The 21414-nt window shown below is 41.1% G+C and overlaps 1 protein-coding gene across 1 annotated transcript in view; it reads right to left on the bottom strand.

Moving 5' to 3' along the window:
• Acoxl (acyl-CoA oxidase like) overlaps positions 1–21414 on the bottom strand; it is a 332531-nt gene that overhangs the window by 191914 nt on the left and 119203 nt on the right. The window contains exon 10 of the mRNA XM_090336096.1: positions 21208–21242. Within this exon, the coding sequence (XP_090192222.1) occupies positions 21208–21242 (35 nt within the window). The remainder of the gene's footprint in view (positions 1–21207; positions 21243–21414) is intronic.

Raw genomic sequence — 21414 nt, forward strand, 5'->3', positions numbered from 1 at the left:
ATGTCACTGCTATATCCTCTCACCCTCTCCCTCGCACCTTGCAACATTTTTCAAATATAGTTATGCAAAACACTTATGTGTATAAATTCCCTCCTGCAAACATGCACATTCGAAAAAACACATGCAGATAAAATCAGCTCAGGTTGAATATACCTTAAACACTAAGCTCTAAACTGATTCAGCTTTGCAATTTGACCTTTAATTGTCCTTTAGAAATGGAGACACGCATGCATAGAAATGGTGATTCTTTTTTTTTTTTCGTTATAAGCAAAAGTACCTCCTTGCTCTCTTCAACAAGATAAAAGATTTGAAAGCTGAAGGAAAATAAGAAGGCAAGCTTCCTGTTTGAGACATGAGGTGGAAGAGAAAGCTTTCAAATGTGTAATTAAACAGGTGGGCTTAAGAGACTCAGAAAAAAAGAGTGCATGGAAATATACACTGACTGCCACAGTGATATTTTTTTTAAATAACATTTGTATTTTGTTCCATAACTAAAAGAAATCAGCTAAAGCCAGAGGGAAAGTACATGGGTTTGCAACCCAGCCTGAAGCCAATTTACCTCATCTGACTTTGTGTTCTGGTTAAAACCCTCTTTCTCTTTAGCCTCCTGGTGCAAAGACTCTCAGAAGTTGAGGACAGATGTGGCTAACAACGTCTTGTGAAACAAATGGCAAGCAACAGAGACCGCCACCACAGGCTCACACACCTGCAGGTGACATCACCCTGCTCTCTCTCACCCCAGAAATCTATTAACACACAGGAACAGGTGTCACCAAACCAAAAGCCACTCTTAGAAAGCATGTGCCTCATCAGCCTGAGAGTGGAAATGACAAACGGGAGGCTGAACTTCCACTCACCCTCCATGTCTAGGGGGAAGGGGGCCCCTTATTCCCCTGAACTTTCCCGCCCCTCATTCCCCTGAACTTTCCCGGACACCTGTTCCGCCTGCCTCCCAGGGACTCCAAATGCAGCCTGATGAGAGCTTTGCAAAGGAAAGCCTCTTCTCTGGGACTTGTTTTTCTTTGTTTCTGAGGAATGTTGTCTTTTCTCTTGTAGCAAGAAGTAATTACTGCCAGGTCAGCCTAGATCCTGAAACAGCTTTTTTCTTTGAACCTGCGACCAGGCAGGTAAATAAAGCACATAAACATGATGTATCTCTGAATTATGTTTTAAAATATTTCAGTAGTAGATGAATGAAGAGGCAAATAGATATTAATGAAACTGTGGGAGTATAGATAACTAAAGAGACCAAGAGATAAGAAATGGGAACCCACTGCTATTCTTTCTTAGGTTTGAGATTTTTCCATAATAAAAATAATTTTAAAATATGCAGCAACATTTCTAATTGCTGACCCAGCCTCTTTTCCCTTCTTAATTTGTAACATCCTCCCAGCGTGGATTCACGCTTCTCTGTGCTTCACTAATGTGATCGTTGTCATCTCAATTTCCCTTGCTATTTGTGGCCTTCATCATGGACCAATGGGTTTATCTGACCAAGAAAGATGGGCAAGTTTCTTAAAAGGTTCTGGGAGAAAAACAGCTTCCACATTTCTAAAGAGACCTAGAGGAAGAGAAGGATTTTCCAGCTGTTCAATATTATAATTGCATGTGATAACAAGACCCTCAGTGGCCATGCAGGCAAGCATGAGGGAGTTGAAGACAAAACTCACATGCTGAGGATGCAGAGAGAAAGATGAAAGCAGCTTTGGTTCCTGATGATGTCACTGAACCACTAAGTAACCACGTTGAAACCATCTTGCTTCAGAAATCACTAAATGAGAAAAACAACCCCCTTCCTTTTACAACAGTGAAGCCAGGGATTTCTGTTTCTCCGAGCTAAAGATACCTTCCTACCTTATATCTCTGGGCATATAAAGGAAAGAATAGAAGCAGCCCTGAAAGACAGAAAACATTAGTAGTAGCCATAGCAACATCACTTACAGCCTTAATAAAATCAATACCATTATAAATCCATGCGAGACTTGATACTTGACATTATATTTCCCTTCAGTGCATAGGATATTCAGTCTTTTATTTTGTAACATGTAATTTCTTTGGCAAGCAGAAAATGCTCAAAGGAGCAGGAGCATTTTCTCCAATGGTATCTCAGATTCATAGCTATATCCAGATTAATGAAAACTCCTAGTATAATAGTGTGGTCCCTATGTAGCTTTGGACAAATTCCTCAGGCTCTGAGAATGGATACCCATATCTCTAAAACAGAACTAGTAATAATAATCTTAGGGGCTGTGACATTAAATGGTGAAGGATATAGGCAGCTTGTCTAAAGTATTCCCTGTGGTTGTTCTATCCATGGCAAGGCTGGATGTAAGAGCAGGACAGCAACTGGTAAATGGAAGAATCAGTTTTCTTTCTTCTATCGTTACTTTCATATATATGAAAATGAAGTATGCTGGGTCTGTGGTTCATCCTTGTAATCTTAGCCACTTAGGAGGCTGAGATCTGAGGATCATAGTTTAAAGGCCAGTCCAGGCAGGGAAGGAAGTGAGATTCTTAGCTCCAATTAACCACCAAAAAGCTATGGCTTAAGTGGTAGAGTGCTAGCCTTGAGCTCAAACTCTCAGAAACAGCACTGAGGTTCAGAGTTCAAACCCCAGGACTGACATGAGCATGCGTGTGTGTGTGCACACATGCACACTTACACACACATATGGGAATTCACTTGTGAGATACAGAGAAGCCCACTTTTAGTGATTATCTCAGGCAGACTCTAGTCCCCCCCCTCCCAGAACTTGCAGCTGCCCATGCACATAATACGGTTAAGAAACTGAACTACAAGGGTAGTAAAGAAAGCAGGAAAAAAAATCTCAACAAACCAGATCAACTGTAATGGAGAGTTAAAGACATCATGGTGACCCAAGGAGAGTCAGGAGGCAAGAGGCAGGGCTCAATAGCAGCAGAGGTGGTGGAGCTAAAATAGGGCCAAGATCAGGGGGCAGTGTCACAGGATCAAAGAGTTCTAAGAGTCTTACCAGCTCATGGTACAGTCTAGTAGATCCAGGAACCTATTGTACAAGTTCCTGCCCCAGCTATCTGGGGGTAGAGATGGAAAGTGAATTTCACCTCTTAGAGTTTGGGGAAAGTCCCCATTACCCACCAAGATGCCAAGATGGCACCAGTTAAACTCAGTCTCCATCTTTCAACGTGAAGTAACAAGTATAGAAGAAGAAATAACAGAAGTTCCTTCTTTATAAACACTTTTAGCTACAACATCTGATATTTTCTTTCTTCCTACTATGTTTCATCACACTAGACATGTGACTAAAAAGAAGAGTCTAGGCTTTCTTTCAAGCAAAACAAATCCTTTGGGATCAGTTAGCTTAACTGCAAGAGTTTCTTGGAGAATGAATTAGTGACTTCATCATACTCTAACTCCTCGCCATGAGGGTGACAGAGATAGGCTGAGCCAGATGGTGACTTACTCATCCACATCGGAAGGACAGGGAAGGAAAAGGACGTTCAGCAAATGCTGCTTCTTGGGAATCACTGAACCGGGATTTTCATCTCCTCTGGGTCTTTACCCATCTTTCCAGACCACTGCTGGGAGGTTATTCAAAACTGTCATGCTATCCTACCATCTTAAGTCTCTGCCACACTCTTCCAGAAATCTACTCAGTTGTTGCCTAAAGAAATTTATTTTAGAAGGAAATTTTCCATCAGAATTGCCCAAGCTTCCACCTCAGATACACTACAAACAAATCGTAACTCCCCTGGCTGGTAAGCCAGCAAACAAGCACCCCTCCTTGGTTCTTAAGGTTTCATCACAGCTCTGAGACACAGGAAGTCATATCAGTGATCCAAAAAACTGTTAAAAACACTTTGGGGACATGAAGTCTGATGAGAGTCAGAGATTTGAGTTCAAATGTCTAGGTTCCTCTGGGGTATAATGTGATTGGGGATACCATGCAGCCCTGCACACAGAATCACGAAGAGCTACATGAAAGAGGAGTCTAGAATTTGTACTGTGGAAAGGAAAACTTCAGGCAAACTTAGAATTTATTTAAGCAAAGGAACCATTCATAAACTGGGCACGGGTCTGAACCAAAAAATGATTCCCAATTCTCCACCAGCTCACATGGGGGGGTTGCATTTATAGCCAGAGAAAGAAACAACCTGATTGGCTGCTGTTAGTGTTGACCTTATATGGGCACATGTGGCTGCTCTCAGCCTCTGACTAAAGGGAGACTTCCTTGCTGTGATTGGCTGAGACTCTGCTACTGTCCATGAATCAAGTTAGGTTTCAATTCACTATATAAGAGAAACCTCTATACCAAACCTAAAATAGATACGGAGATGGTTTTAGGCTAAATTACATTCAGTTTGACAGTACAAAAATGAATCACATTTTGTGTTTTCTACCTATCAGTGGCTTAAAAATCTTCTCTTCCTTCAGAAGTTGTCTTCAACTCATTTTATGGATCTTGGCCTGGCTGACAAAGCTTCCCTACCCTTACACACCCCACATGCTGAGGTATCAAGGGCTACCTTCACCACCTTTCGGATATATTTTTGCTTCTGCTTACTACATGGTACATATTTATTACAAACTGTTGAATTCATTAACCCATATTCAATTAGAAGTGCAGAGCGAAAAAAAAACGCATCTGGGAACTCATTCCTTGCACTTTGGAAGATTAAAAAGGGGAAAGAGGGAGAACGAGGATGGGATCCCTGAAGTAAAATAACTACTTTCCAATTACTGGTCACATCTGTAAACTGCCAACAGCTCCACTCCTTCCCATGATTTGCCATGGAAGTCAAGCCAGGAAAGGATATTGGCCAGCTCCAGAGGAAAACAGCCAGTCTTGCTGCTGATCCCTCTGTATCCCTGCACAGCCATAGATGGGTTCTGAGGAATGTGCCATTTTTGGTATATTCCATCTCTCCCGCTCGTAATATCATTAATTAAAATCTGATTTATTTCCTGTGTTTATAGAGACCAAATAAAGCATGAACAAATGCAACAGAACAAAGCATTTTCAGGGAATACTGAAGATTATTGAATCAACCCACAAGCCAACACATCATATAAGCCCCTCAGTAGGAAGTTTGGTTTGCTCTATGCTGACTGAACACAGAATGCCAAGTCCTGAAGACAGAAAAAGAATCAACATTGTGCTGACCTTCAGGGGCTCTCAGTCAGTCTAGGGCAGGGTTTCTCTACCTGGGACTGGTCACATTTGGGATTGGCTGTTAATGGCTATCCCATGCATTTTAGGTTACTAAATGCATCCCTGATCTCCTTCCACTAGACACCCATAGTAACCCCAGAGTTAGGACAGCCAAAAACATCACAAATATCTCTTGGAGACAAAATATCCCTGGTTTGGAACCACTAGTCTGACAGGCACATGAGTAAACCACACAGTGTGGTGCTATATATAAAGACCTGGGTACTGCCTCCAGAAAGTGCCAACAAAGATGGAATGCAGAGAGGGAGCACTTGTCCTCTAGAGGGTGAACCCATGTCTATCAACATGGACTTCCCACTATGTTCTCCCAGGAATTCTGAAACACTAAGACAGCTTTGCAAAGCAGAGGCAGACATGACACATGGCCTTAGAAAAGGCCAGTAAGTGTTTGTCTGAGGTTCTACCAGCCTCACCAGGGAGTGAACCTAAGGGACAAGAGATAGCCTGAAAAATGAAAACACCTGCACTGGACCCCAGTAGGGTACTGCCTTCTTCAGTAGATGTCTGGGACTCCCCACACAAACATGTGCAATGTTCTTGTTTTGTAAGACTTCTTTCCTGATGATATTGGATTTGGATTTTTCTTTTTTTTTTGCCAGTCCTGGGCCTTGAGCTCAGGACCTCAGCACTGCCCTTGGGCTATCTCAAGGCTAGAACTCTACCACTCAAGCCACAGTACCATTTCTGGCTTTTTTTTTCTATGTATGAGGTACCGAGGAATCGAACCCAGGTCTTCGTGCATGCTAGGCAAGCACTCTACCACTAGGCCAAACTCCCAGCCTGGGCTTAGTATCTTATGTTTGCTCAGCTGGTGCACTGAACTTGAGCCATGTATCCATCCCTAATTTTTGCTGGTAGTTTTGGAGATGGAGTCTCATGGACTATTCTGCCTGGGCTGGCTTCACATCATGATCCTCTGGATCTCAGTCTCTGAGTAGCTAGGATTACAGCATGAGCCACCAGTCAAGAGAATGAACAGAAGGTAGCAGTAGGTTTTCACCCAGATGAGCTGTCAGAAACACTAGCCTCCCTGGGCCTTGGCCCTGGCAGAATTCCATCCCTTTGGTTTGATAATGATAGTGTTTCTGGGCTTTGTCCAGACTCCTTTGTCCCTCGTCCCTGACCCAGGTGCTCCTTTCCCTCTGCTCAGCCCTCAGTGGTAGTCAACCAAGTAGAAGCTGGGGTGACACATGCCACGTTCCTGCCACATTCACAGGGGCAAGAACATAGCCCTACTTTTTCACTGTCAAGAGCTATGCACAGCTGCACCCCATATTCCCCAGTCTCCAGGGAGAGGTCAACGTCCGGTGAACGTTCCAGATGGATGGCATGAGCTATGCCTCCAGGAATGTGACCTCGGGCACCTACAACTTCTCCATGAAGGGAAAGAAGCCAAAGCCAGCACAGGGGCTGAGGGTTCCCGAGAGCACAGTGGACCCCACTGAAGAATTGCTTCTGGAGGCCCCTTACACACTCTCAGCCTGGCAGCAGCTTTGTGGATGAAGGTCAAGCCCGAGCTCAGTTGCCTGAGGCTGAACTGATTCCAGTGAGAGAGCCTCACTCAAGCTCCCTTCCCTCTGGATGGGTCCACAGCTGACAAAGAACCTGACTGCACCTGGGTTTATGTGGAAAGTTTATCTTCAATTAATTACTAGAAAACCGGAAGCGGCACTATGGCTCAAGGGGTAGAGCATTAGCCTTAAGCTGAAGAGCTCAGGAACAGCGCCCAGGCCCAGAGTTCAAGCCCCATGACAGACCAAAAAAAAATGTTGAACACATTGATCAAAATGCACTGTATTCATAAACTTTTTGGTTAATGGCAACTCTTGACAACTACTTAAAGACAATAAAAATACCCAATAAAAATAAAAAATAAATGTCGCATAAATGGAATCACATAGTTTCTGCATGGATCCTTCCTTCCTTTCTTTCTTTCTTTCTTTCTTTCTTTCTTTCTTTCTTTCTTTCTCTCTCTCTCTCTTTCTTTTTGTGCTGGTAAGGGGGTCTGAACTCAGGGCCTGGCCACTGTCTTTTAGCTTTCATGCTCGAGGCTGGTACTCTATCACTTAAGCCACAGCTCCACTTCTGGCTGTTTTGCTGGTTAATTGAAGATGGACTGGCTGGCTTCAAACTGTGATCCTCAGATCTCAGTCTCCTGAATAGCTAGCATTATGGTATAAGTCACCCAGTAAAATCTGTGTATTTTAAGCCCGACTCCTTTCATGCATTACACTATCCTTTATTGTTGAATAACAGAAGAGCCACAGTTCACAAACCTCCTGGTTGAAGGTCATTTGGAGTTGTTTCAGGCCATGATGAATAGAAATGTTATGAATGTTTGCATAATAGTGTCTGAGTGGACATACGTTTTCATTTCTCTTGTGTAAGTATCTGGAAATGGAATTGTTAAACACAGTGTAGGTGCAATAATCAGGAAATGTTTTCTCCAAGTGTCCATCACTTTAGGCTGCCCATAGCAGTGTATCAGAGCAAAAATCACTCCATTCTCTCAGCATCTCATATTATCAGGATTGGCTGGCAGGTAATGGCGATATAGAATATTCAGACTTTTAACCCATTCTACTCTATAGTATGTGTCATAGCCTAAACTTTCAGTTTCTTAATAACTAATGATGCTGGGTACTGCTTCATAGTTTTACTTTCCATTTGTATATCATACTTGACAAAATATCATTTTGAACATTTTGGCCCATTTATTGAGTTGGACTCATTTATTTTCTTGATAAGAAGCTATAAGATGGACCTCCAGGACATGGAAACAAGAGCTTAATTATAAGTGACTGTTATTCTTTATGCATTATGTTTTTCTCTCTTCTCTTGTGTTGCCCTTTTGTTAATCTCATATTGTTGCAGTATCCCATTTCGTTACCTGGTATATTACATAAATGTTTACTTGTTTATTTGAAATAGGAGGGGAAAAACAAAGGGAGGGGTTGGGGAGGGATATCAATGTGTGAGAAGTAATGTACCTTCTGTCTGGCAAATATAACTGTAACCCCTCAATACATTGAAATAAAAAATTATTTAATAAAAGAAGCTATAAGAGTTCCATTTTATTTTTCTTATTCTCCTCCATCCCTCTCCCCCAACCCCCACTGTTTTTGACAGATCTCATTTGTGTATGTATATGTATTGTGTGCTAGTACTACTAAAGGCTTGAGCTCAAGACTTCTCACTCTTGCTTGGCTTGCTTCTCCATAGCTGGAGCCCTACCACTTAAGCCATGTCTCCAGTCTGCCATTTTGTAAGTAACTAGAGTCTCTTAGACTTTTCTGCCTATGTTCAGACATCAAACTTTGGTCTTCTAGATCTCAACATCCAGATAAGTCAGGATTCAAGGCATGAGCCACTGATGCCCATCTGGATATAACCGTTTCATCAGATATGTGCTGCATGAATACTTTATTTTTTAGAACTGTTTTTTTTTTCAAGAGCATCTGTTTTTAATTTGAACAGTATCCATTTTTACCAACTTTTTCCTTTATAGGTCATATTTTTCTGTGTCTTAAGAAAGCTTCATCTTGTCCAAGGTCAATCAAAAAGACTTGCTGGATTTTATTTTTTTAAGACTGTAGTTTGAGGCCTTACATTTAAGCCTATGACCCATGTATGTTCTTTGTTGTACATGATGCAAGAATTGTGGTAAGGCTACTCAGGAAGCAGACAGGGAAACTAGTATTCAAGGCCAGCCCAGATAGTGTTACTGATATCCTATCTCACAAATAAGTCAAGTGTGGTAGTACACTTCTGTGGTCACTGCTATGGAAGAAGCATGGTTCATGACAGACCCAGACAAAGTTAACTCAAAACCCTATTTGCAAGAAAAACACCTGAAAGCAAAAGTAGTAAGAGCATGGCTCAAGTGCTGAAGTCCTTGTGGACTAAGCATGAGACCCCAGTATTACAAAGCAACAATAAAAAAATAGCTATGTGATAAGATCGTGTGTGTGTGTGTGTGTGTGTGTGTATAAAATGTCGCATTCACCTATTTGTCTGACCTCTCATGAAACAGCAATGAAGTGATGGCTGAAACTTTAGACCAAGTCTTAGAGCAAGGCCCTACATAACTGTTCTTAATAATATTGTTTTGGCTAATCTAAGACTTCTGCCTTTACAAATAAAATTTTGTATTATATTGTCAGTTTCTACAGAAAAGCCTACTGGGATTTTAATTTGAGATATGTTTAATCTCGATCAATTGGATTTGGAGATCTTATCTTCTGAAAGTAAGGGAAGGATCATTTCTCTGAGAGATATTATAAAACAAAAACAAATTAGCTAGTCTTTCTGGCCCATTAAATAACACAGTTCAGTCAAATGGCCTTAGCTCTAGGCCATGGAGAGACACATATGATTAGACTGTAATCGCAGTCTGCCTTTCCACTTGCTGCCTGAGAGAGAAAGAAGACACAGGTGGGCTCTGACACAAGAAGTATCCTGAAACCTAATAACAGAAAGCAGCATGACTTCTTGATAAATCATTTTTAAAAAGCTAATATCCAAGGGACCATTGGAGGGTAAGTAAATGCTCATGGATAGAAGACAGAAAAGTTAGTTATCAAAGAAACTATCAAGGTCAACAGATAAACCAGGCAGGAAGTTTAGTGTGAGGAAGCAAATGTCTCAAACCCCAGAGTCAGCTGGGAACCTCACAGAAGCTCCTAAATAGAAAGGCAGTGATCAGATCTGTGTTTGAGAAGGACCCCTTTGTTGACAGGGATGTTTCCCTAGAGATTACCTTGTGGATATGGCAGCAGATATCCAGGTTTAATAAATGGCCATGTAGCCAGTTAGATATTGCCAACAGAACACAAGTGACTGCATACTCCTTTGAACCCTGGAGAGTTTCTCTCACTCATTGTCCCCACCACAGCTCCATGCCAAGCTCTGCCATGAGACACCAATGACACATCTTTAGCCTTCAAGGATCTCACTAAAATTAAAAGTATTCAACCTGTGTAAAGGTCATCTAAGAAATGCAACCTTCCAAAAGATAGCTTTGCTTTTCAAATCATACCATCCAGACTGAATGATTTTTTTGGCAGCTCTATGTATACTTCTGGTCAGAGCTTCCCTGCAAAGGTTACAAAAGAAACAGACGGAACAGTGGGCCACAGAGCCCTGGTGACAGAAACAACTATTCCCTGGAAGGGGACAAAAAGGAACAAAAAGGCACTTGTTTATTTTTATAAAAATCAGAGAACAACAGTCTTTCCTGGCTGTCTCCACAAGATCAAACCAGTTCCAAATGGAAATCATAAGATATTTGCCAACACTTGAAATCAAAATCCAATGAGCCTGATCACCCTGTTTCTTGTCTTTACTCGTTTTGTTTTTCAAGAGGACAATTTCATTTGTTCCTTGATGCTGCTTGTCCATTCAATAAGCTTTTCAATTTATCTGCAGGCTCCAAACCTCTGCTTCTAATCTAAATCAAAACCAGAGAACTCGTGACCCTTCGCTTCTTGCTGGGCCATCTGGGCTCATTCAAAACTAAAATATGAACATGGTCTTATAATGGATGTTTAGCCACAGGTCTGCATATTATCGGTGCGGACATGCCCATGGCAGCTCAGGTCAAAACCAGTCACACTGCATGCATGTGCACACACACACACACACACACACACACACACACACACACACACACACACTCTGCTTCTCTGGGACTGGTCATTTACAGGTTTCCACTTTTTCCTTCCTCCTACCACCCTCAGGGAATGCCAAAGCCTTGCAGAGAGTTGGCACCTATAACTCCAATATGAAACTTGTACACCCACCTCAATGAATACCAAAATTGACCATTTATATGGTCTATAAGAAACCAGAAAAAGATTAAGTCAGTTATAAAAGAGAATCAGTTTTAGACTTTGGCTAAAAAATCTCATTTTTAACTATAGGAAAGCCAATATGGGAAAATCGCTTCCTTCCTTTTTTATTAAAAACAATCTACAGTTTCTGCACAGACAAAGGCATAGCTACTAAAGTAGAAAGACAGCCAATCAACTGGGAAAAGATAATACATCAGACAAATGCTTACTATCCAATATTTACAGGGAACTCAAGAAACTAATCCCCTCCAACACCCCTGCCAAAAAAAAAGTGAACTAAAGAGAGATTTATCAAAAGAAGAGGTTAAAAAATGGCAAAAAATATGAGAAAATGCTCATCATCCATGATTCTAAAGGAAATGCAAATAAAAGCAACCCTAAGATATCACTTTACCCCAATTAGAATAGCCAATATTCTGAACTCAGACAACAACAATTGCTGGCGGGGTTGTGAAGAAAGAGGAATCCTACTGCACTGCTGGTGGGAATGTAAACTAGTACAGCCACTCTGGAAGGCAGCTTGGAGGTTTCTCAAAAAAACTGAAAATAGACCTTCCCTATGATCCTGCCATACCACTCCTGGGCATCTCTCCTGAACATCATAACCCAGGATATGATAAGGACACCTGCTCAGCCATGTTCATCGCTGCATTATTCACAATAGCCAAGCGATGGAAACAACCCAGATGCCCCACTAGATGAATGGATACCAAAAATGTGGTACATATATACAATGGAATTCTACACAGCCAACAGACAAGATTAAAAAAATGGCATTTGCTGGGAAGTGAATGAAACTACAGCGAATCATGTTGAGTGAGATAAGTCAAGACTGAAGGAATAAAAGGTACACGGTCTCCTTGACATGTGGCTATTAAATCCAAACAGTACAAGAACAATGACTCAATATTTGGGTACCCAAGATTATGGACATGGTCTTGGAGATATAAACATAACTACATAGACATAAAAGTCTATGATGGGCTATATACTCTATGGACATAATGTCATATAGATGAATATCTATGACATACAAACCCTCAGCTTAATTTTACTTATGCTCTAAAATCTATGTGCCAGTGATTGCATATAGAGATTCCCATCTTGAATACTTGTTTGTTAAACATGACATTTGAAATATGATGTAAAAATCAGTGTTAATAAAATCTTTCAAAAAATCAATAAAATAAAATCATTCCATTAGGGGAACTTGCTGCTTTCATCTCCTGCCTTCATGAGCTTTTCTTAGACATATGGGCCCAAATAGCACATGCAAAAAGTCCACGCTGTTGACTCATGCATCTCTCCATGGTAATGGTGAAAGGTAAAGATGAGATGCCCATCTGGGGGCCAGTTTCCTCTTTCATCATTGTTCTGGGGCACATGTCAGGAGAGCACAGGCGACTTCGCACGGGATCGGAGCATCTGAACTCTTTTAATCTTGTAGAAAATAAAAAAAGAAACAAAACAAAACACCTACAGAGTGAGGAAGACAGTGGGGAACAATTTTCCCCCTGTGTGGGAGGTAGAGCCCTGAGTGCTGTTATCTGCAAAGAACAATTCTGGGGTTACCCAGCTGTCACCACAGTGTGGATTCTACCTGAAAACCTCAAGCCAAATTGGGGGAGGGGGAGGAAAGAACAGGGGGAGGAATGAGCATCAAGAGGCAATTTTCCACTCTGCAAAAATGACAGCAGTAAATTTAAATGCCATGATAATAACTGAATTTGGGGAAGACCCGTTGTCCGATTCACTGTCAGTCATGGCAGATGCTCTCCTTGATTTTATGCTGGCTGAATATGACCATGTCATTCTCCCCTCACAATCCCACAGCCCCCTTCCCAGACCCTATTTTACATATATGCACACACATGCATGCACACATGCACTCTCACATCACACAGGCAGATTTGCAATGACTGGACTTGAAAAAGTACAGAAGTAACAAATGCTGGGTGCCAAATGGAAGTTTGTATTGCATGCATTAAGAGTCTTCTTAACCTTGAATACTTTAACAGAAGAATGATAGCTGGAGCACCACTTCACATTAAAATGTAAACCTGATAACCCTGGAACCTCAAGACCTGCTGCTGCCACCCCAGGGCTCCTCTTTTTCTGGGACCCATTGCCCTAATTTCTGCCTAGTGTTTCTAGCAGCTTGTGAAGTGCTCCTGCTCACCTAGATTAGGTAATAGATTTTCAGGGGTTTCTTCTCCCCTGATAGACATTGTGTGTGTGTGTGTGTGTGTGTGTGTGTGTGTGTGTGTGTGTATGTGTGTGTGTGTGTGTGCAGAAGTGAACCCATCTTCCCTAATATGTCATTCTGGGACCACATTTGCCTCCTCCCCTTTCTTCCTCTTTATCTATTACAGAGGTCTGCTGGGGTTTTCTTCATCATTGCTCTTGGTCTTGGTGCTTCTGTTATATTAAAAACAATTCTGGGGATTCAAACTTACAGTTCCAAGACTTTCTTCCACAGTACCACTACCACACCAAAAAGGACTCAGGAAGTCCTCTATTCCAGTCCCTCAGTTGTAGGTAAACATGACCAGGGAATGGAAACCATTTTTGGTTTTTCAGTAGCAACCATGAGCCTTTCAAATGACTCATACAAAACTGTCTAACCATAACGTACAACCCCATAATAAGAATTAATCAAAGATCACCTGAGGCCACTCCTGTTTAAAAAAATTAAACAGGCCAGCCCTTATTGCATGAACTTGTCATACCACACCTATTTGGGAGGTAGAGGCAGGAGGATCACAGCTTTGAGGTCAGCCAAGGCAAAGTTTGCAACAAAATACAAAAACAAAAGGGCTGGGAATATGATTCAAGAAAGTGCTTGCAACATAACCCTAGCTACTCAGAAGGCTGAGATCTGAGGATCACAGTTTAAAGCCAGCCTTGGCAGGAAAGTCTGTGAGAGTCTAATCTCGAAATAACCACCAGCAAAAAGCCAGATGTGGAACTGTGGCTCAAATAGTAGAGCACTAGCCTTGAGCTAAATAGCTCTAGAACAATGACCAGACCCTAGATTCAAGCCCTGGGCTTGGCACAAAAAAAAAGAAAGGAAGGAAAGGGAAAGGAAGGGAGAGAGAAACAAAAGAAGACAGAAAGGAAACAAGGAAGCAAAGAAGCAAGGAAGGAAGGAAGGAAGGAAGGAAGAAGGATGGAAGGAAGGAAGGAAGGAAGGAAGGAAGGAAGGAAAAAAGGAAGGACGGAAGGAAAAAAGGAAGGAAGGAAGGGCAAGCAAATAAGCTTGTCCAAATAAACTGATGTAGGCTTTTACAGAAGAGACAAGACTAGAAATGCACATGCATCATCTTCCTTCTCTTGGATGAGGGAAGAGGCAGGTGATAGGCCTTCAACACAATGGCCTGCAGGCTGCTAAGTGAAAAGGTCCACAGTCCTATGCCCACTGATAAAACTAAAGAAAGAAACAACATGGAGAAGAGGAGCCACGCCTGACTGACAGATAACTCTTTAGTGACATCTTGCTTCTTTTCATCAGTTGCTAGCAAATAAAGAGTTCCCAGAGATGAGCTTCTTCCTCACCACAAATTCACATACCATTGTTCATACTTCATGGAACTGAAATTACAATTCCATGTTTTAGGAATCATTTTTGGCAAACACACCTTTGAATTGTGCCTTTTTTGTTTCCACCAGATTGGAGATGACAGTCCATAGACATGTCACGTACTCCTCATCTTCCTTTGCATGAGTCAAATTAAACTTTGAAAGAGGTCCAACCAAGTCTTCATGTGATCACTGAGTTACTTCACATTCAAATCATCCTCTCTGCTCCTATATTCTAACTCTTGTACAGGTGATGTCAGCCTTTTGTCATTGCTGTTATATTGGGCTACCACTGACTCCCAGACCCTCAACCCTATAGATAAGGAGCAAAGGGCCCTGGAACTTGATAGGGAGGTTCCATAGATGTCTTCTTTTTCCCTGTTTTTCAATCTCATCACTTTCTATTGTAATTTCTCCAAGTTACTTTGTTATAGCTTGGTTGATTGGTTGGTTTTTGGTACATTTATATTCACAAGGAATTTCTACTCTACATTTAACCCCTTATAGTCAAAACAGAGAGTAAGATAGCCTGCAGGTAGCAACCCTGGAAACACAATACAAAGGGGAGCCAAGTTTGCCAAGCACATCCCCCAGTGAGAGCACAGGCTTTAGCAGCAAGCAGGAGCAAGTTGCTAGGATGACTGGGTGAGACTGTCTTTGAAGAGACAAGTCCAAGTGCAACAGACAACTGCCATTCTTCCTCCCTGCATGCCATCTACTGCTCTGCAGGACTTTTGTTGAGAAAAGTGAGTTCTAAGTTTGACATCAATACTGAACCATATAATTACAGAAACAATCTGAAGCAGCCAGGAGTCACCTCACGTCTCTGTACCTTCCTTCCTTTAAACTCTGCCGGTCTTCCAGATAAATGCCAAACAGAAATATAAAGATGATGTAATAGTCTAAGGGACTAGGCTAAGCCAGCTGGGCTTCCCTTACACTTTCCCATGTGAGAGGAATGAAGTTGGCTTATGATTGACTTCCTCAAAACCTCCTTTGATTCACTCTTTCCTCCTATAAGATTTGTGTCTATCAAAGGAACATAGGCTCAATGGTTTCCCTCATTTGTCATAGTCAGTAGAAACCTTGGGATCTCCTAACAGAGATTTACAATAGAACAAAATCTAGATACATAAGGCCATATAGAATGATGCTAAATGAAAGGACCTCCAGGATATAGAAACAAAAGCCATATATAATGAGTGATTGTTGTCCTTAATGTACTATGTTATCTCTCATCTCTTTTGCTGTCCCTTGGTTATCTCATAGTGTTACAATATTTTATCTTGTTATCTGACATATTTAATATATGCTTAATTGGTTATTTGAAATTGGATAGGGAAGGAGGGAAATCAAGATGAGCGGGGGAAGGAGGGGAGGGAAATGGAGACCATGACATGAGAACGGGTATCAATGTTTGTGGAGTAACGCACCTTCTATCTGGTGAGTATAATGTAACCCTTCTATTAATTACAATAAAAATATATGGAAAAATAATAATAATAAAAAGATTTGTGTCTATTTTAAGTCTTTATATACATCTCTTACGAATCCCCTACTAGTAAATGCCTCATAGAAAAGACAGTATTTTAATTTTTTTCTTACGAGTGCTCCAAATAGAGACTCTACTTTCAGTCAGAACTCTGTGGAAGACCACATTTTCTAAAGAGAGCCATATTGCAATCTCCCATTCTACATGCTCTGTTTAGAAGTTGCTGAAGGTTAGAGTCTCTGTTGAATACAAGTCAGGGCTATAGCTGCTCCACTCAAGGAAATATGGTAGAACTTCAGGCTGGGTCACAGAAGGAAGAGAGCTTCTGTCTTTCCTCTCTTTTCAGGACACTCCTTCTGAGAAAAGCAACCACCACATTGAGAGGAGGGTCCAGACTAACGCATGGAGAAAGGCACGGAGGCACTGGGTAGCACCTTCTACTGACATACAAATGAACATTCAGATACCTGGTCTCCAGCCCTCACGTCTTCCAGGAGAGGCTTCACACTGGATGTAGTAGGCATAAGCTTGACATAAGACTGCCTGCTTCATATCCCAGGTTCACAGAACAGAACAGAACAGCAAGATAAACTGGTGATACTAGGTGGCCAAAGGAACTGGAGAAGGGGCCGTAAATATGGTTACATGATGAACAATTCCCAAGTTCCAAAGTCTCTGAGAAAAACCGGACATTGTCTCTCTCATGCCCTGTCATTAAAGTGGCTGATGCTTCAGAAGTCCACTATCTTCATCATAGGCCTCTTCAGTGTTTGCTCAGAATTTTCCACCTATGAGATCTATTCTTCACAATGTCCCTCAAGACACTTATTTCTAAAGTAAGAGATGAGAGAAGATATGAGTGTATATGGAATTTATCCAGGACAAACTGGAGAACAGATTGCAAAGCCTAAGGCCAGACAGACAGGTGACCTGTCTCAAACTACTCAGCTGATAAAATAGAACTAATCTGGGTGGTATTGACCCTTTTAACAGCCAGTAGCAACTCCTGGAGTGCATTTTGATAGTATTTTATATGATCCGAGGTGCATAGGCATTGTACCTTTGTGTTCTTCTGCTAAGAGTAACGTCCTTTGGTCTCGCTGGGTGAGTATCTAGAGTCCTGTATAATTTATTATGTCCTGGTGAATTTTAATCTTTTTTTTTTTGCCAGTCCTGGGCTTGAGCTCAGGGCCTGAGCACTGTCCTTGGACTTTCTCAAGGCTAGAGCTCTACCACTTGAGCCTCAGCACCACTTCCGGCTTTTTTTCTATGTAGGTGGTACCGAGGAATCGAACCCGGGTTTTCATGCATGCTAGGCAAGCACTTTAACCACTAGGCCAAACTCCCGGCCCCGTGAATTTTAATCTTAAGGAAATAACCTTAGCCATCACAGAAATGAATTCTTTGAACTGGAATGAGATCTGAACTTCCCTAAGGAAGAGACATGGACTGGCTGCTTCTTCTCTGGATGTGCAGGGCTCGTATGTAACTGAGAAGAAATCTCAAACAAAAGAAAAGAAAGGCTATATTTAATCTGTTTTCTCAGTGTGTACAGTTTTTAGAATATACAAGCAATGGTCAGAGTTCAAGATGCACTACCCCCAACACATGTCAGCTCTACAGCTGGGAAACTAACAGAAGGGGTGAGTCACTCTCACTCTCCCCTCCCCAGAGCAAGTCTTATGACTTTTGTTGCAGAAGTACCTACCTGATACTCAAAAGAGAATCCTAAGAGAGGAGTACAAGAGAGTCCTACTTCTCTATCTTGGGTCTCCAATTGTTTATGAAGGTTACTGTGCTGTGTAAAACTTACACTAAATACAGATGTATGCCTTGCTCTGGTTATCTGCCTTCTGTTACAGAGTAAGGAAAGGATATTTCTTTACTCCTCCATGACCATGAGTGTCTCTGGAGCAACCAGCTTCCACATGCTTCTTTCTTCCCACATCATTTCAAGGAGTTCAAATTCACTCCCCTTTTCCTACTGTCATAAAAGTGCTCTCCAAAAATCATTTGGAATCGCAATGATATACATGGAAAAATAAAGATTTGCTCCAGCAAGGCACAATTTGCATCTGCAGAAGGGTGCCAAAAATCTGGCAAGCAAGCACACAGAACAAACAAGCTGCTCCCTATTGATCCCCAATGCAGAAGGCCCCTCCCCTTTGCTCAGATTGATTGAGCTCAGGTTCACAATCTGCTCATGATTGGCTAGTCTGAATAGAGTAAATTGTACTTATATAATTCGTATGACTTTGAAATAGGAGTAACTGTACACAAGTAATCTCAAGCACCCTCTGATATTTCTAGCACAATCTGATGTATATCTTCAGTCCATATTGAAAAGAAACAAGTTTAAGACAAAACCTTACATTCCAAGCTGAGCGCAGTGGTTCACACCTGTAATCCTAGTTACTCAGGAGACTGAAATCTGAGGATCGCAGTTCAAAGCCAGACTAGGTACTAAGGACAGTGAGACTCTTATCTCCAATTAATCTCTAGAAAAGGGGACTGGGGCTGTGACTCCACAAGTAGGGCAGTAGCCTTTAGCTGAAGTTCTTAGGGACAATGCCCAGGCCCTGGGGTAGGGTGGTAACCCAGAGCTAAGAGCTCTAAGACAGTGCCCAAGCCCAGAGTTCAAGCCCCATCACACACACACACACACACACACACACACACACACACACACACACAAAATAAAACAACTTACATTTCAAAAACCCTTACTGCAGTTCCTCTTCTAAGAGCCAAGACACCAAGTCAGAGCAGAAACTTTTACACAGCATGCCCAATTCACACTTAAAGTGAACCACAATTTGTTAGATATTTTTAGGAAGCAAACGTGTTTTGAATAAAGGAACTCTCTGAGTGCACAGAGCTAACTAGATATTCTTAGGTCCTTTACTCAAGGGTGATGTTCTGGTGAGGCTAGGTCTCATTTTAATTAATTTAAAATGATAATACATTCTGATGTATGCAAATAGCAAAGTGTTGATCCTAAAAATAAGCCTTCATAGTACAGGAATGCATTGATGGGTTGTTCTAAGACACAAGCTGGGCAGGGAGTTTGGCCTTGTGGTAGAGTGCTTGCCTAGCATGCACTAAGATCAGGATTTGATTCCTTAGTACCACATGTATAGAAAAAAAGCTGGAAGTGGTGCTGTGACTCAAGTGGTAGAGTTCTATCCTTGAGAAAGCCCAAGGACAGTGCTCAGGCCCTGAGTTCAAACCCCAGGACTGGCAAAAAAAATTAAATAAACAGAAAGAAACAAACAGTGCACAAGTCAGGATATCATGAAGACACTTGCATGTATATGTTCATTGCCTCACTATTGCCAAGTTGTGGAAAGAGCACAGATACCCTACAGTAGATAAGTAGATCCAAAATATCCACATGGAATTTTACACAGCCATTAGAAAGAATAATATTATGTCATTTGCACTGAAATGGATGAATCTAGAATGAATCATGTCAAGTGAGGTAAGCCAAGCTCAGAGACAAAATGGTGCATGGTTTCTCTCATATGCACAAGCTGGATCTAAAACTCACCAGGACATAATAAATTATACAGGACTCTAGACATTCACACAGTGAGACCAAAGGAGAATACTCTTAGGAGAGGATCACAAAGGCACAATACCTATACACCTCTGATCATATAAAATATTCATCAAAATCAACTCCATGAAATGGAAAAAAAGAGGTTTCTCCTTTGTTGCTTTGTTTTCTTTCCTTTTCATCTTGCTTGTTCATGCATCTGTCTTTATAAGGTAAAGGGGGGCACAGAAATGGAGGGACAATTAACAGGTGGAATAATGGCACTCACTAGACCCTATGTTGAAAATGAACTATATACAACTTGTGGGTGGGGACAGGAGAGAAAATCTAGGAGAGAGAAAGGGAAGGGGTGACATGGTCCAAAAAGAAATATACTCTTTTTTCATATATTTTATTATAATTAATAGAAGGGTTACATTACATTCACCAGATAGAAGATGCATTACTTCACAAACATTAATACCCTTTCTCATGTCTTGGTCTCCATTTCCCTTCCCCTACCCCCACCCCTCATCTTGTTCTCCTCCCTTCCCTATCTGACTTCAAATAACCAAATACACATATATACAATATATCAGATACCAGGTGAAATACTGTAACAATATGAGATAACCAAGGGACAACAAAAGAGATGAGCGATAACATAGTACATTAAGGACAACAATTACTCATTGTATGCTTTTGTTTCTATATTCTGGAGGTCCTTTCATTTAGCATCATACTATATGGCTTTATGTATCTAGGTTTTGTAAATCTCTGCTAGGAGAGCCCAAGGTTTCTACTGACTATGACAAATGAAGGAAACCATTGAGCCTATGTTCCTTTGAGTCTGGCTTACTTCACTAAATATGATTTTTTCTAAGTCTTTCCAAGAAATATACCCTTTACTTGACTTATATAACTGTAACCCCTCTGTGTATCACCTTTATAATAACAATAAATATTTTTAAGGAAACAAGTCATGTTCAGATATATGCTGCAATTAAGGCCAAGGTAGAAATCCTGAAGCATGATATATACCTATGTCTATATCTACCTATTTCGATAGATAGATAGATGATAGATAGATAGATAGATAGATAGATAGATAGATAGATAGATAGATAGATCCATCTTCACTACAACCAAGGCAGAAGGAGGAGCCCCTGCATGTATGGGGCAGCTTTCACAAAGTCCTTGAATCACACACAGGGCATCTCTGGTTTACATTCTCACTCTTGGGCATATTACCTGGACATCACAATTGCAAGTCCCTGTTATCGATCATCTAATTTTTGTATTTCATTTTTTTAATTTTTGTATTTTTATATAAATGTTCTACCTATTACAACTATTCCTCTAAAGCATAATTTGCTCTTAATAAAGAAACAGCTAGGACCACATTTCATCTGCGCCATAGACATCAGAGAAAAGCAGGAACCAACAATAAACTCAAAAACTTCAAGACTTGATAACCCAAAAGCTCTAAGCTAACCAACATATTTCTTAAAATAAAAAAAATTAATGTTTTACCTGTGGCTGTAGCGAATGGCTATCGTCAACCCAAGCTGTAATTAAGAAGAAAGAGAAACACAAATTAAATAAGATCAAGAGCATGTTGAATTCACAAGGAAATTAAGCCAATATGGGCAATTATTTTCCAAACATTTCCTTAAGTGTGTTGTGGCTATTGCTTCACAAAGAGAATATCAAGTCATAGGGCTTTGGTTTCCATTACTT

This window comes from Megascapheus bottae, chromosome 7 (assembly GCF_031878675.1).
Source record: "Megascapheus bottae isolate mThoBot1 chromosome 7, mThoBot2.hap1, whole genome shotgun sequence".
NCBI classification, from domain to species: domain Eukaryota; kingdom Metazoa; phylum Chordata; class Mammalia; order Rodentia; family Geomyidae; genus Megascapheus; species Megascapheus bottae.